We start from the raw sequence: 17,191 nt of genomic DNA on the forward strand, positions 1-17,191 counted from the left end.
ACGGCCATAAATATCGGGATAGTAGCTAGCGTTACGTACGTATACGTAACGCGCCCGCCGAGAGCATAACGCCGGGCGGTGTAGCTTGGGGAGGGGGGGGGAAATGAACATTTACGAGCGAGCATAACTGTTAATGTCGGCCGATGTGTCTTTATGAGGAGACCGCGGGCGAAGTTGGAAATAAGCCCCGACCCGCACCTCCAGGCGAAATGACGGAGGTGAACATTAATAAATTGTTTCGCGCGAATGTCGCGGTGCGTGGAAACTTGGCGACCGAGAACGCATCTGCCCCGCTTCTCCGTTCGAAAATAAATTCCCACGCGAAAACGTGCGTCGCGCGCACGGGGGGGGGGACTCTCGTCTGTCACTCGAACCGCGAGATCCTGGCCTGGCGAGATGCGCCATGAGACACCTGCACACGCGTTTTCCCTCCTTCGGAGATATACGCTCCTTTCCTTTATCTTTTCCTTCGTCTCGGTTGCGTATCGCAGACTTACTTACCGAGCCCTACCCGATAGAGGAATTTCAAATGTGGATAATAAAAGATCTAAGGACGAGAGAGATCTCTGGATGTATTGACGTCACGAAACAACGCGATCCGTTTTCGTGATTCCATTTCCATTTCCCAGATTACACAGATCCCCAGATTTCCATTTTTTCTTCTCGATAAAAATTTACGCATGCAGATCTACCATATTTCTTCGACGAAAATTTCAGAGACTTCTCGCGTCGGATGCCCCTTGGATACAAATATCACTACCAGTCTCCATAATCATATCGTAACAATATATGGTAAAAACGACGTTACACAAGTATATATATATATGATATACCTCGAGCTTAAACACATTATCATAAAACTCTGCTACATTAATAAAACGATGACTTCGTCATTAAAACGCTCAAAACGTGATATCATACAACACAGTAATGAGTAACAGAGTGTATAATGAGTCATTCGTGGAAAAAAAATATACAGTACGCATAAAATATACGTCTCCTACGGGATATCGCCAGAAACGTCGTTAACAGCGATTTCCGTGTGTGTTAATATGTGTGGAGTACTATAGGAGAAATATAGACAAATGTAATATATATTCAGTCAAAACATTACTCGTGTCTCTTGAATACCAATGCTGGACGATGCATACACCTGTGCGAATAGGAAAAACCAGTACGGTAACTTTACGGTCTCGCTGCGACATCGAGATTTCAGACTTTCGTCGAGACGAAAAATCTCTCTCGCTCCGCGCTCGTTCTCGCGTGCGAGAGCTCCTGCGCTCTTTCGCAACCTCTCGATGTCACAGTCCGTGTGTTGTGTCTAAGAAGTAGATACCATAATAAATACGTGTATACAAGCGGCTAAAAGATGTGATGATAATTGTTTAATATATTTTATTTGTATTTTTATGTAAAAAAAAAACGTGTTTCTTCACTTATCTTGAAATAAATTTATACCTTAGAGGTAAAGAATCGTATCTTCAGTTTTTGTCACACGCACAAAATGGAGTTAATACATTTTTTAATATACCAGAAGCTTGAATTGTATAACGATAAAGGATCTTACGTCTATTTTATTGCTCGTTTCTAAGATATAATGTTTAGAAAAAGTCATAATAAACTTTTTTCATAGTGCCTTAATTTTGGTCAGCGTGTTATTGGCAGTTGTATCATATATTAAACGTGTCAATTAAATTACTTTATTAAAAACTCAATAAATCACAAGCTACTTTTATTTTATATCTAAAAAAACACACCATTTTCTTATTTAAAACTTTAAACCTCGTTTTTCTCTGAATTCACGATTCAACAATGGAGATACGAATCTTTACCTCTAAGGCACAGAAATATATTCTGATTCTTTTACAGTCGTTGCTTGATCTTTTTCTGATAAAAAAATCATGACGCTTGAAAGAACGAAACAAATGTTAGGTTGGACAAGTATACTCCGGGCCGCTCATATAACGCTAATACGTGGGGGGAGGGGTAGCCAAAGACATTGCCAAGATTGTATATACAGTACATATAACACACATAGGTATCGATAGTGGTTGCAGGAAAACTTGATCAAAGCGTGCAGATGGGCGTGCAAAGAGAAAACTGCGTGCAGGACGAGAAAGAATGAAAGAAAGAGAGAATAACTTCAAAATCGAAAGTAATCTGAGAAAAAGCTGGCAACACGCCGAATCGGTGTTTGCGCCAATGGGACTTCATTGTATATTCTTTTTTTCTTTTCCAAGTCCTTTTTCGAACACTCTGGGGGGGAATACGAATCACCGTTCCGGCGCGTTGGTACAGTGTGCAGTTTTAGGATTTAGCGTGTAGCAGAAACGGTCACGTCGGGATGATCTCCAAATCTCGCAGAAATCGGCGATCGAAGATCATCGCGGACGAGAGCCGGAAATGCGGTCGGCGCTCAAACGGTCGGCGAACAACGACGAGGGTTCTCTCTTCGCGGACGATGTTAACGAACGGACGACGCACGCCCCGCGAAGATCCTCTTTGCAGAATTGCATCCCCGAAAGCCGTCAGCGATTTATCCCGAGAGTGCCCCTTTTTTCTTCAGGTAAAACAAAATTGATTACGGTACGCATCGCGCGAGGTCGGACGCGCGCTGATTGATCGATCGTCGCGGCGCGGGGCGTCGGGGCGGAGGGCACAAACGATGGCCAGCGCGGCACCGGTGTTTCCCTACGTGCCGATCAATCAGTTACTTTCCATCGTCGTCGTACCAGCCAACGAACTGGAAAATTGCCAGTCCGGTCCTATCACGACCGACGCCTCGGCTCGCAAATCTCAATGATACCGCTTTCGTCGTCGACGCGATCTTATTCCGCAAGACGTGGCGCGAATCCATCCGCGTCTCCCGTGGCCCCCCTCCCTCCCTCCCTCCTTGACGTCGTTGTTGGCATCTCGATGAGCGTCGACCGGGGTGCTCCGTGTTCCGAAATACGATGCCGCGGTATTTGACGTCGGGCGACGTCGCGGGTGCGTCTCTCGATCGTGACGCGCCGACTAGAAAAAAGAGGCAGAAGGAAAAGAAGAAAAGAGGAAAGAGATAAGAGAAAAAAAGATTGCCGCGGCGCGTGATTGTCTCGTAACTCGTAACCGGTCGCGAAGTATATACCGATTCCGGAACACGGCCGTACAATTACACCAACGGTGTGCGTTTACCGTTGACGTGAAGGAGTGCAGAATGAGCGACGGTTGCAGCGCCATTGGTCACGCGACAGGTGTACGTGCCATTGTGCGCGGGTGCGATCGTGCTAATGCTCAGGGCGCTGGTAAAAGCGTCATGTATCCCGATGGTAATGCTCTTTCTCTGGGAGGACGAGGAGGACGCTTCGTCATGCCCGGGGCCGGAGGCGGTCATGGTGGCGGGGCCCCTTAGCTTGGGGCCCCCGTTAATCATCGTGTCCCGCATCCCAGGACCGGCCGGCGACCGACCGCGGCTGCCCGACGGCGCATCCTGCGACGACGGCAACGTCGTCCTGACCGTCTCAATCGGGACGTTATCTTTGAGCCACGTGAATGTCAGTGGTAGGTCGCCGGTCACGACTACGCACTGTACGCTAGTACGGTCCCCTACGTTTAAATCGCGAGCAAAACTGAAAGGCGTGATTTTAGGTGGCACTGAAAAGAACAATACAGACAAGGTGGCATTCCATCAAAGCAGTTCAGATCTAGAGAATCACGATATTGATGTTCGGGACATATCATCGTCGGGAGGGGTCGGGGGAGGGGAGACGGGATCGCGGTCGACGGTCGGGAGATGAGCGAAGGGATAAACGGTCGTGGTCGTCGCTCTCCGCGCCGCCACCAGATGCGCCCCCTTGAGCGGAAAGCAATTTTTCAGAGCGGCGCTATCCAGCGGCGGCAACGCGGCTCGGATCGGGGGGAAGGGGGGGCGGGAGGAGGTGGAGGAGTAATTCCGCGTCCGATACGGCATACGTCAGAAACCGGTACGGCAGCGGGATTCGATGCGCTGTGATGCAGCGAGATTAATCGATCTCCCCGTCGCGGCTCTCCGACTTCCGTCTTGACGGCGGAAATCAACGACTTGCGCGTGCATCAGCCAGCGAGGGAAAGCGAGAAAATACCGTCGATCTCGGGATTCGAAAGGTAATTGCAATTCTCGCGTGATTTCGACTTTACGCGCGACTGCATATTTCTTATATAAATACGTCACACACACGTGTGTTCTCCGCCACAAAATTTTTTATCTTTATTTATAAACCGACAAGCGAGTATTTTTCGCGCCATTTGCATTGCAAATAACGCGGATCGAACAAACGTATGCGATATCGCGACGCGGGATGCTTAGGGACGATTGTTTCGTTACGTCTATAGATCGACAGCGGGTTTGAGAGAAAGAACGTGTGCAATTTTAATGAAAGGCAATCGCGCCGGTGCTTTTCGACAGGATATTCAGCTTGCCGACGCAATCTCCGCGGTAAACTCTGTGTTCAGAACGGAGGAAACTTCGCGTACACGCGCGTTGAACAAACGCGCTTAATGGAAAATTTCGGCAGATTGGCCACGGAAGTTGAAAGGAAACATTGCAACACGCTTGTTTACCAGCTGAATCAATGTTTCATCGCGCGGCAAAGCTTGACAGATCCCGCGATCACCGCGTTGGAATTATCGTTAAATACCTATAATTTAATTCTATACACTGTTTCACGCATCACGGGGTATTACGAATTCAAAATGCGGGAACTCCCCGTTGTACGACGTTATGGGAAAAAAAGTCGCGCGCGTTGTCCTCCTCTCCCGCGCGCACGTACGGAGGAGGCATTACGATCGAAAGACGTTTTGCGGTAATACCCCGCGTGCAACATCTGCAACGCAGTACGTCGCGTCGTCCGTCTAATGTACAATATACGTTACGTACATACATACGTGGCAGCTGGATTTTTATGTACATGAGTGTGGCACACGAGTACATAAAAATACTGGTGGAATAGAACAGAGCAGTTAGGCGAGCGCGTGCAAAGGAGGAATGCTTGAGCGATGCAGTGAGGTGCTGTGCTCTCTGTGCATAGGTCATTTCCGGACACGTCTTCAGCACGCGGTATCACGTGGGGAGTGGGGAGAAACGTCGCCGGAAATCGCGCGAATTCCCTTTGACGAGGGAGCGCGCCGCGCGAGCGGCGACGAAGAAGAATGACGCTCCTATTCGTCAATCTCGCGCGAAATATTCGCGTCTAATTTTATTTGAAACGCAAAACGACAAATTAATTCAATCGTGTTTCAACCTGCAAATGTTTCACATTCGATGTTATAAATATTAAACGAAAACAAACGGCTGATGAAAATTAATTTGATTTCAGCGCGATTTCCGGGGCGGGTTATGTATATATCACATTTGTATAACGTGCGTGATGCGCGCGTTTTGTATTACAATAAAAAAAAAAGAAATATATATACATGTACATATGAAATTGTTCTTCTCGAGAAAGAATCCACTCTCGATTTCGAGGAAGCCTTCGAATCCAGGGCGAGGCGGAGCTGAAAAACTGCATACAGTGCGTCGTATTTCGACACAGAAACCTAAACACGGTATATCTTCCCTTTTCACTTTTTAAATTATTTTCCAAATTATACGACGTAATTGCCGAGCGATATAGAAATAAATGGTCAATCAAAATCGAAAGAGAGTAACTGCGTTACACTCCGCGATCCTCCAACGTAAAAAAAAAAAAAAATAAATATTGCCGAACTATATATTCCTTCGGTAACGCGAAACTTTCCATCCTAATTTTCGCGCGGCTCGGCATTCCGGTTTCGCGAGCTGCAAACACCACGCGCGTGCGCGATCGATAAATCGATAGGATCTTCGATGCGAAAAGCACACCGCGTGTATTTCGATGGACGATGATGCGCAATGCGATAAACCGAAGTCTCGGGGCCGATGTTGTCCCGCGCTAATTAATCCTGCCCAACGTCAAACAACGCATAGAGTTTGCTTGATGAACCTAATAGAAACATTATGTAAAGATAAATTCGGCAACGCGCGCGTCAAACGTTGCATGTGCCGCGCGTGTCGCGTGTTATGTATAAACGGGCTACAATTAATACACAGTCGGATGGGGGGGCGACGCGCGGGCAATGGATGCTTAATACGTTCGACAAAGGGAGAATGCATATTAACGTGCGCCAGTATAATATCCATAATTGCGTCTCGACATCGCGGGGGCAAATTGCAAAAACGACACAGATTATGAGAGCGAAACTTTTTGAGCTGAATCTTCATTGAGAGCTTACGCGTGAGGTTTTTCGCCATCAATTCTAATTTCAGGAAAACTGTGCAGCTTGATAAAAATACGCATTATACATTTTACGTGTACGTCATCGGGCAATGGAATTATCGTATATATTGTATACAAAAAAATTGCGTTAATTTTTTAAATATAGGATTGTATCGCAATTAAAAGTACGGTCATAAAAAATTATTATCTCAATAACGAGATTGCGAAATACCTTTTTTTTTCCTCTCTTTGGAAAGCAAAGAGACCATATCGTTTCATTTCGCAAGCGCGCGGGCGCGCGCGTGAAGCGATCTCTTCATTTTCGAATGCTAATTTTACGAACGCTTTAAATTCCGGTGCTCAATATCGCGGGGGAAATTATGCGGAAACTATTGGCTACGTTTACTTACCTAGAACACGTACTTCGACCGAGCGATGCGACGTGAAATTATGTTTGTTTCTGGCAGTGCATGTATACGTGCCTTCGTCGGCGCTGCGTTGCACGGTATCGATGAACAGCGTGCCGTTGGCGACTCGTTGTCTCATGTTGGTAGGCAGTTTTACGTTCCCTGATAACAACGTTATTTCGGCATCGATTGAAGGGGTACCGCTCGCGTTCGAGAATATTTGGGATACTTGATAATAATATTTGCAAATATTTCGCATTTTCCGGCGTACGATTCTTAGTCGCATAAATTAATTTTGCAAATGTAAAATACGAAGATAAATCCGATGGAATTCGCCGATAAATTGCAATAGCACGCCTGTTACGAAAAGGATTATCAATCGATGCGAAGGATCGACAGCAGATTTTAACGTGCCTTTCGCGCCGCAATGGAAATATTGAATAAACGTAACGTGGAAGCTCCCCGTTATTCGGTCGGGGGGGGATTAACAGAAATGACGCGCGATGCTTACCTTTCTCCCACACTATCGATTCGATGGGATAACCGGCTACAGGACACTTGATATATAGTTGCTTCCCCGCGACCGCTGAAACGGGCGACATCGGTCTGACGTATGGTAGTCCTGAGATTAGAAAGCAGTAAAGCTCGTTACGCTGCAGCCACGCGAAACAGCATAAAGTTATAAATTTCCAGCGGGAAATCTAGTCCCGCTCTTTCTCTCTCGATTTCAGAGAGACGAAGTCGCGTAGAAAAAAAAACAATATAGAACAAATTTTTAATGTCGTGCAAGAGAACGACTCTTTTGATTCCTTTGGATTTGCCGGAAACTCCGAATTTGATATTCAATCTGATACGCAGGGATGAAGCAACGTTTTCGTTCGAGATAAATAATTAATTAAATATATCGAAACGTCATAACGCGATTATAATTAACCAAGTGGACCGAGTAAAAATCATTATTGCGTTAATTAACGCCGTGTCCGCGACCGTATCGAAATCGTAATCGTACGCCTCCCGCGGTATTTCTAATCACGGCCGGAGAAAAACCGTATCCCGGACTGCGTGCTGACTTTTGACTTTCGCGCTGACTCACCGTAGATATTGAGCCTCGCCGAGTGCCTCGCCTCGCCGGCGCGGCTGCTGGCGATGCACTCGTACTCGCCGCCGTCTTCGGGCTTCACCGTCGTGATATTAACGTGGGATATTACGTCCCCGTACACGGTCACGTATTGGCCAATCAGGAGTCTGTCGTTTTGTGGAAGCGGAAATCCATCTAGCAGCCAGGAAATTTGCGGCGTGGGATTACCCGCGGCGCTGCATTTCAGAGAAACCGATGGACCGGGCTGCATTGTCTGTTCGATAAACCTGTAGACCAGCTGCGGCGCGATCTCTGTTAACAGACGTTACAAGGGGGATGAGATTACTCGTACCCTCCCCAAAGTTTCCAAATGCTACCCCTTTGTCCTCGCCGTCGAGCCGCCACCTTTCCCGGTGTCTACAACGCCCCGCGCTGTATAGCCGCGTCCATATATTTCCGCGCTTTTTTTTGCCCCTCTATTTTATTCGTACGTCCAAATCGATTGTCCAGCATGAAAGCGAACCATCACGAATTTAAGTTCGCGACCTATCTCTCGTCGGCTATCGTGAAAGCCATTTGAAAATAATCCAAATAAAAAACTATGCCAATTGTCGTCGCAATATCGCGTCGATTTCGCGGAGAAGTTATCTACAAATCGTCTAAATAAAGACGAAAAGCCACGTGACTAGTGAATGATGCCTTATCAATAATATATCAAAAGCGCAATACCGTTAAACGATTAGTTCGTAACAATGATAAAAATTGTATTATGGCAGATTGCGAGGTCCGGTATGTGAACAAAATAAACAGATAAAGCGCCGTTTTTAGCGGCACGCGCCCCGCTAAAAGTTTCATCGGTTTTCCAAAATGACGCGATGATAAATTCGTAAACTTCGCGCGGATATATATACCGGCCGTGAAATAACGTCAACTTTACCGAAGTTTTCGTATTCATCCGCAAAGAGAATCCCTTCATCGCCGTCGGCGTTATTGGTATCGATATCGATGAATATTTATATGATAAGAACGATATTTCTGTGCATGCGCTTCTTCGCAACGGGAATGCCAACAAAACGAGAGTCGCGTATAATTTGCGCAAGGAGATGCAACATTCTTTTCTCCCCCTTTGCTCACATCCTCATCCTCATTATAATTTCTATCGAAGAAACGTGCGAAAAAAAGTCGCGCGGATTTATTTAGCGCGGATTAACTCGATATAGTTAAAAGTTGAAAACTCGCCGGAGCAAATATCAGGCTCGCAGTTTGCCCGTGTATAATTGAAAGACTGCGCGGGAGCGCCATTAGTAAATTAACAATTAGGCCGACTGATTATTCCGTCTCGCTGCTCGCTGTTCCGGCTTTCTTGGCGCGCGCAGAAGAAGAAGAAATCTTACGTTCCGCAAAAACCGTAAATTAATGTTTAAGATCCCGGCACGCTTTAACGCGCGAATATCATGATATACGTTATTGCGGCAAAAATCTCTCTCGTTGCATAAACAAGGACTATGAATAAAACCTCGACGGCATTAAAGCACAATTTTACTCTCTACGGTATATCTGTAAGAGTTACAAGCAGGGAGAAACATTAATCGCATTTTCCATTATCTCAATAAACGATTAAATAGCATATTACTGCACGTCAGGTACAATTTTGCGAATATGTATCTCTGTGGGATTTTTTCTCTGCATATAATGGAGTTCTTGTTACGCTCTCTGCATAATCTCCGAAATAATATGATGTTAAAAAAAGGATGTTTTTCCGAGACGCGCATAATTATGAAGATTAATATGTTTTACTTGCGCTCTAATTAATATTAGTTGGCACCGCGCCGCTGCTTGTTTTCTCTGAATTTCAGGAAATGTTACCGTGCCGAAACGCGGAAAACGGTTACGCGCTCGTTCGCAACGAAACTTTCGGCAGTGTGCGCAACGAAGTCGTACCTCACATTGAAGTTCATGCGAAATGCCAATGAGCATTTTGAAGAAACGACACGATGAAGCGTGATTTGCATGAGCGATATATTCTTCCGAGGCACTGCCCTCGCGTTTCCCCAAGTGCGGGCTCGGCAAAGTAAATCTCGTCCGGCGCGGCACGGGAGAGAACGCCATTAAAATCGTAACAGACAAGATATCACGTTCGCATAATTCCACCCGGGGGCAGGAACCGTCGCGCAGCGCCGGGAAAATTCGCAAATTCGCCGAGATGTTCCCGCGGAACCTGGGTTTTCATCCCCCGGACGTATCTATGACGCATAATAAATAGACGTAGTCGGTCGCGTCGCTTCGCGAAATCGCGCGCGGCTAGCATGCAAAGCATCGGCAAAACCGCAGAAATCTCGTTAGCGTATGCAAATCCGAAGGGGGTAGTGGTAGTAGGTACTAACTATCCTATCGTGCTGCGGGCGATCCCGACCTAATGTACACTCTATACCTCTACAGCTTAGAAATCATGGAGACGGGAAGAATCCTAATGACAAGGTAATAGGCGCCCGGCTCCGAACTTGGACGACGTAAATTACTAATTTTCTATCCGGCGTCGTAACTGGGACACGACGGGCTTCGTTACTACGGATAGCGCGATTACGTGACATTTTGCTGATGTAACGAAGACGTTTTAGCGCACAACTATTCCTCGCGACGATTAAGTATTTCTCCGCCACGTTAAAAAGAGAGAGATTTCCCGTGGGTGTGCCGCGCCGCGCGTCAATTTTTGACGCTAGATCAACCATCTTTTCTGAACTAATTAGTAAATAAGGTTTCTGAATGTCGATACATATAAATTATCTCGTACTGAATTTCCGGTCAGTTTCGATTTAACGTGCATGTCTGAAAACTTAGATCTAATAGAATACTATATTTTATTGGGCGCTTTTTTGGTCCAAAGTGAGAAATTCAGTGGTTAAAATTACTCGAGAGCTAAGAGAAAAACTAAGGGATAAGAGGGCAGGAGGAAAGTAGTAATTTAGCTCGCGCGTGATATCTGAACTCGGATTACGACGAAGGAAGAAACAAACTGTATACACGGCGTCCGGAGATCGGTACGCTTGTTTCCGACGAGAGAACGAGGCAGCCGAGCGCAGGCTATAAGCGATTTTGAAAGAAAATTTAAACTTTCAAAGGTCATAAAAGTTACCAAATGTCGGGCGTATAAAGGTTAATGGCCGCGAAAGCCCGTACGAACTTCCAGAAATGTACAAATCGCTCGTAAGAACGGCACGAAACTCAGCACGGTTTCCCTTGCCAGCGGCAATATTCTCGCGAAATGAAAATGGCATAAAATAAAAATAACTTAAAAGCTGGGAAGACGAGCGTTGGAGTTATATTTCGAAATCTAATTGAAAATAACACTGTTTACCGCTACAAATGCAAAATACGTTGTTAAACATTTAATTAACAAGCCTCTATGTAATTATTAATGTAATGTAATTTCATACAACAGCCATTAACGCGTAATTTAGATATTAATCAGCGTAAATTCAAATGCGCCACGTCCAAATTATGCTTCGGTCTTTTTCACGAAAAATTTCAGGGGAAATATATATTGCAGAGTTTTTTTTATACATGAAACACACCGCGCTCTATATAAGTTACTGGACGTGTTCCGCGTGTCATATGTTACCCCATGTGATTCGTTCGATGCTTGGTCGCGACGTTATCGGCGAAACCTATCGTAAATCGCTTTTATTATATTCCCGGGGCAAATTCGCGAGTCGTGCGGTTGTCCATCGGACATTGATGCGCCCGACGGTGGAGGTCTCTCATATCGGGAGGGGTTTGCGAACGGGAGAGAGCTAGAGAGCAAACGAGGCCATTTTCGTACAAAAATGGCACGTATCCCGCGGCGAAACGACCGGCCAATGGAAAATACGTTATACGAAGGGAACGCGCTGCGCAAACAGGCAGCGGCGCGGCGTTTCCCTCCTCCGCACATGTTCCGCGAGTTCCGCAGCCGTTAACCAACATTTTCAAACCGCGGGCAAACCAAGTTTCTGATTAAGTTCGCCAAACACGCGATCGCTCGTTCGAATTCTCTTTTTTTTTCCCCTCCGTAATAAATGCACGAGCGAGAGATTGTTAAATGCGTTTCGATCCGCTATTAAGCAACGATTCTCGATTGCGCGATGGCGATAGCGAAGGCCGACCTAATTTATCGCTGAAGATTTACCGCTGAGGATGGCTCGAAGAAAAACCGAAACGTCCGGAAATTTGTAATGTGCAAATACATCTGTCTCTTTTTTGACATTACGCACTAATTATACCGCGTCGACTCTCTCATTGCCAATTTCTTTTATGTTTCTTATTATTATTGAGAGGTCCTTAATTATTTTATTAAAATATAGATTTACAACTTACATAATTCTAAAATAAAGTAAGAATCAGGGTGCTGACTAGATTAGGTAATAAGAAACAATTGTTAAAGTTAGGTAATGCGATTTGGCGATTTTGCTGCTGCTGCTGCTGCTGCTGCAAACGAAACCCAACCGGAGTTAATCGAAACCGAGACCGCGATTATCGTTCCACAGATGGGAGCACGCTCCGTAAAGCACAATCGGAAGAGCGATGAGGGCACTTTCCCGCAAAAATGGCACGTAGCCTGCAGGGAAGTCGTGGCCGCCTCCCGATGGAGAATGCGTTACGATAAAATGGCACGCGAGCCATGGAATGGAATGTATGAGTTCTATCAACCGATATTAACCAACAGTGAAACATATTCGCCGGACGTTTGGCAAACAAGGGGCCTTCTTTCACCCGAATCGAATAATTGTAGCGTTATAAAATATAAATGCTTGCTGTAATTAAATATACTATGTACAAAATGTGTTATCGGAATAAAAATACTCGCGATTCACAGAGGGGATAAATAATTAAAAATCGTTGAAAATACCTCGACCATTCTAACGGTAATTGTACACTATTCGAAATTCGAATTTTGATTTGCTACCTAAATTTTGGTGTACAATTCAGTCATAAAATGGGAATGTTAATTATATTTAGTTCGATACCGAGAGATAGTTCCTCTCGTGATAATTTCAAGATTTTCGAGTTTCCGAGTGATGGCACGACGACTATGGGACTTTGGCTTTCCAAACGATAAGGCGTCGCGACGTATACTATTGTACATCCGGAACGCGAAGTCCAGAATGCCTTACCCCCTAAGCGCAATTCCGCAATTCCTTGAGCCATTTCGTACTCGTTCCGCACGAAGCACTGGTACATGCCGCGGTCCTCCCTCGCGACCGACGTCACGGAAATGCGCTCGCTGGAGACCGTCCTTACTCGGGCGCCCGTTCTCAATGGCTGACCGTCCTTCAGCCAATAGAGTGCCGCTTGCGGAAATCCACTTGCGGTGCACGTCTGCAAAGGAGTTTAGACGGAAGAAACTGATGAGAATCGAGAAAGGGGGACTCGGCGCGCTCGCGCGCACGCGGAAAAACGAAGAAGAATACACCGTCGCGTCTCGAATCTGCAAAGGCGTGGAGCTTCTTGAGAAAAATCAGATCTCTATATAGTCCTGAAAATGTATTCGAATCACACACCCGGCACCACGACCGGCATTAATTTCCGGCACGTGCAGATTCATTTCCCGCGTCATCGACAGCGCTTTACCGGTATTTACAGACGACTGAAAACGCCGCGGTAAATATTCATATAACAGTAATCGAAGTGCTCGATATCTGTGAGCGATCCTTAAACTTAGAATGTGTAAAGACTTCAGACGTTCTGTTATTGATCTATCTATAATAGGAGAGACAGTTGAAGAATCAGACTATAAGGATATATAATAAATGTATTGAAATGCACGGCATAAAAGTTGTAAATGGAATTCTATCTTGAAATCTGACGCAAATCACAGATTGTCTAAAGTGGCCTTCAAAATAACGTTTTCGAGTATAGATATATCTGTATCTTAGAGGTAAAGAATCGTATTTCTATTATTATTTAGAGAAAATACGGTTTGAAGTTTTAAAAAGAAAAATGGTTTATTTTTTTAGCAGCTTGAAATGTTGAGTTTTTAATAAAGTAATTTCAACTGCCAATAACGCGCTGTAGCTGGTTTAAAAATTTAGGCACTATAAACATTTTTAATAAACGTTTTCTTCTAAACATTGTATCTTACGAACTAGTAAGAATAGACATTTAGGACGCTTTGTCATTGTACAATTTAAGCTCCTGTCATATTGAAAAATGTAATTAACTCCATTTTGACAAAAAGTGGAGATACGATTTTCTAGCTCTAAGGTACAGATATATATTCGGCTCTACAGTATTAATTTATCTTCTTTACTCTGCGCGGTGTTAGATTTCTCGCAATATTATTTTTCCGTTTACCCTGTCCAACTTGTCCCTACGTGATTATACGTGTCGGGGGTGACAGGCTCTTTATTTATTTCCGAATAAATCGGTGTCGATAATGATTGATTACCAGATAGGCGGATTTCCCCAGATCGACCGTCTGTATCGTTGGCTGTACGTGAACGCTCAACGGTGCAGACACCGTTAATCTGATTTCCAAAGTTTCGCTGCCTTCGGAATTGCTGGCGGTGCACATGTAGGAGCCGGCGTCGTTCTCCGCGACGCTCTGGATGATCAAGGAGCCGTCACGCACCACGTAATGGCCCGACGACTCCTCGATCGGTTCCTCCCTCTGATTCCTGTTGTAGTACCATCTGCGCGAGAGAAAACAGAAACAGGATTCTCCGTATACATATATATATAGTTATATTTTGATTTCGAATCCAATTCCAAGGACTCCGTCATTATCGGACGGCCGCCCCGCAGTGAAAGCATCGACGATGTAGGCAGACATTCGCAGAAATTCTGCATTAGCATCGTGTACGCGTTCTCAACAGAATGCGTATGCAAATTACCATTTCTCGCGCTCGTCAAAGCGACGATGTTATTATTGTAGTTACCTAACCGACGAGATCTCGAAAACGTTGCGTTACACGTTCATATATGTACGTATACGTACGTATAATATCGTACGCGCGCGTTGCCTGTCCGAAACCGTATCTCCCCGCCGCACGCGCTTACCACAAAATAACTATTGTTTCATCGGGAAAGACCGAATGCATTTCCCCGCTATTGTACGTCCATATATATCGCGCGCGCGGCTATATTCCCGTATTTCTGCTTGTGTATACACGTGTGTTGTATACGACGCGACGAGATACGCCCTGGCACGCATTCAAAACGTTCACTTTCCGAAGAACAGCATGTATTTTAATGATATTCGGTCGCCGCCGATTATTCAGAGTATATTCAGACGATCGCGAGCGCGCGTCGCGTTAAAGCAACAGCGCAAAGTTTTTTTCTTTTCTTCTTTATCTTTTTACGAATCGACCGATCTGAATTCAAACGCCTTTGTCTCTCGCTTTTCGGAATAACGCGAGGATTTCCGCCGAGGCGCGCGCTGTAAACGCTGCTATTGCATAACTATACGCGAGTACATAGCGCAACGGCTCCGCCGTTGTGGATCGATCCCCCGCGAATTTCACGAAACGAGATCACGCATAACTTCGCCGGCTCTCGGTGTTCGTCTTAATTGAAAATTCGGAGTGCCCGGCTGTCTTGATTTAAACCAGCCTCGGCAAACAAGATAATCCAAAATCGATCCTTGGCGAGCACGCGCGACCTTTGACCTTATCGGTGGTCAGTGCGACGCGAAATGCGCACCGACGTCCGTGCAAGAACGTGTCGATCCGGACGAAATAGTCTATTTTTTTACGATTAATTACGCGGCATTAAGCGATATTGAAGAGATTCCTTATTTGCACATTATGCATCATTGAGTTTATACGCGCGAGAGATGGATTTTATATAGGCTAAGCTCACGCGCTCCGACGAAAGTATATATAAAATCTTGACGGGGACATTTTCCACCCTATTATCTTATCAATCCCGTCGATACGATGTCAGTGCCGCAACGAAGTCACTAATGAAAATTTCAAGCTGCCGCCATTTTTGCGATCTGAATCTGCTCGCGTCGACCATTTAACGAACTTGCATATGTATTTGTATAACCAGATTGACATGAATTTTTAATATAACGCGAATATGTTTCAAACATATGCGCTCCGCGCTCTAATTAAATGAGTTAAAAATACGTTGTTTCTTTACATTATTAAAATTAAACTTGCTTTTAAATATTACATAAAAATTAAATTCAAATTTGAATAAATATATTCTAATTAAATTTGCTGTATTTTTCAATTAAACAAGTTAAAAGATATAAAGGATAAAAACGTCGCTCTTTAACGATATAAAGTCTTCAACTGGAATCGATTAACATGTATATAACCTCATTTTTTAATGTGTCAAATAAATTAGCCTAATTAAATTAGATTATACACCGTTATCGAATACCGTTATCCGAATACCGCCAATATCCAAATCGATCCCAATTCAAGATCCCTTATCGCCCTTTGGGAAGTTTATCGAGACCGAATGGAGCCAGTTCATTTTTCCGCGATTGCTCGTAACGCGCCATTAGCTCCGGCCTCGTCCCTCCAGCGCGCGCAGAATAACTCCTCTTGATTTAGCCTCTTCCTTTATCTCCTTCTCTCTCGCTTTTACACGATGATCGGCCCCACGTGGTTTAGAAATTCGCTAAAGCGTAGTGTCCCGGGTCTTGCTTACTCGGCTTACTCCGCATTCGGGAGAGAACATGGAAGGCCCAACGACGACGCGAACGAGGATGATGACGGTGAGGAAGAGGCCGAAGAGGATGGGAGCAGAGATGGCGGCCGCGTTGGCAGCGAGGCAGAAGCGGGAGCCACGGGGATGAGGAGTATACCTATAGATAATCGAATTTACGAAGGGAAATTGGCGAGGGTAAGAGATGGGATACGGAGATGCTCGAGTGCGAGGGAACCCGGAGAGATGGAAGCCGCCGCGTCGCGACGAACCCTCAAACTCTCTTCCTCTCTCTCTGTCTTCGTCTTCTCCATTCTCTTGTCTTCTCCACCTGTTTAGCTTTCTCCACTTCTTCTCTGTCTGTCTCTCTCTCTCTCTCTCTCTCTCTCTCTCTCTCTCTCTCTCTCTCTCTTCCTTTCGTCCCATCTTCCTCTTTCCCATTCTATATCCCTTATCCCTATCTTCAGCTTCTCTAGCTTTCCTCCGCCCCTCTCCGGCTCTCTTCCATCGACTAAATCAACCTGCGGAAGAGACGACTAGAAGAGGAAGAGAAGAAGAGAGCCGACGTGGAAGAAGAGGGCGGTCGGAGAAGGACCGGAGAAGGCAGGGTGAGGGGGAAGCGAGCGGTTGATGAACACAAGCATGGAATACTCAGTGACGTCGACGTATACGTAAATGCGGAATATTTGATGGGCTGTCAGAAGCAGTCTCTGTAATCAGCGGTCGGTTTGTTTGCGCTACCCATACAGCCCTCCCGACATCTATATATCTTCTGACTATCTTCGTTCATCCCCCCCGGCTACTATCGTCGCGCGCTC

The 17,191-nt window shown here is 45.4% G+C and overlaps 1 protein-coding gene across 4 annotated transcripts in view; it reads right to left on the reverse strand.

Moving 5' to 3' along the window:
• The window catches only part of LOC143898986 (cell adhesion molecule Dscam2), a 79,012-nt gene that overhangs the window by 24,835 nt on the left and 36,986 nt on the right, over nt 1-17,191 (reverse strand). For 3 of the 4 annotated variants that reach the window (XM_077408860.1, XM_077408859.1, XM_077408862.1), the window contains exons 7-12: nt 14,161-14,404; nt 12,887-13,091; nt 7,752-8,048; nt 7,170-7,280; nt 6,662-6,820; nt 3,175-3,633 (exon numbers count right to left, since the gene is read on the reverse strand). In XM_077408860.1, the coding sequence (XP_077264986.1) occupies nt 3,175-3,633; nt 6,662-6,820; nt 7,170-7,280; nt 7,752-8,048; nt 12,887-13,091; nt 14,161-14,404 (1,475 nt within the window). The remainder of the gene's footprint in view (nt 1-3,174; nt 3,634-6,661; nt 6,821-7,169; nt 7,281-7,751; nt 8,049-12,886; nt 13,092-14,160; nt 14,405-17,191) is intronic. The other variant, XM_077408861.1, reaches the window with a different exon arrangement.

The sequence above is a fragment of the Temnothorax americanus genome, unplaced genomic scaffold (genome assembly GCF_048541705.1).
Source record: "Temnothorax americanus isolate GAGA-0224 unplaced genomic scaffold, ASM4854170v1 Scaffold25, whole genome shotgun sequence".
Classification (NCBI taxonomy): Eukaryota; Metazoa; Arthropoda; class Insecta; order Hymenoptera; family Formicidae; genus Temnothorax; species Temnothorax americanus.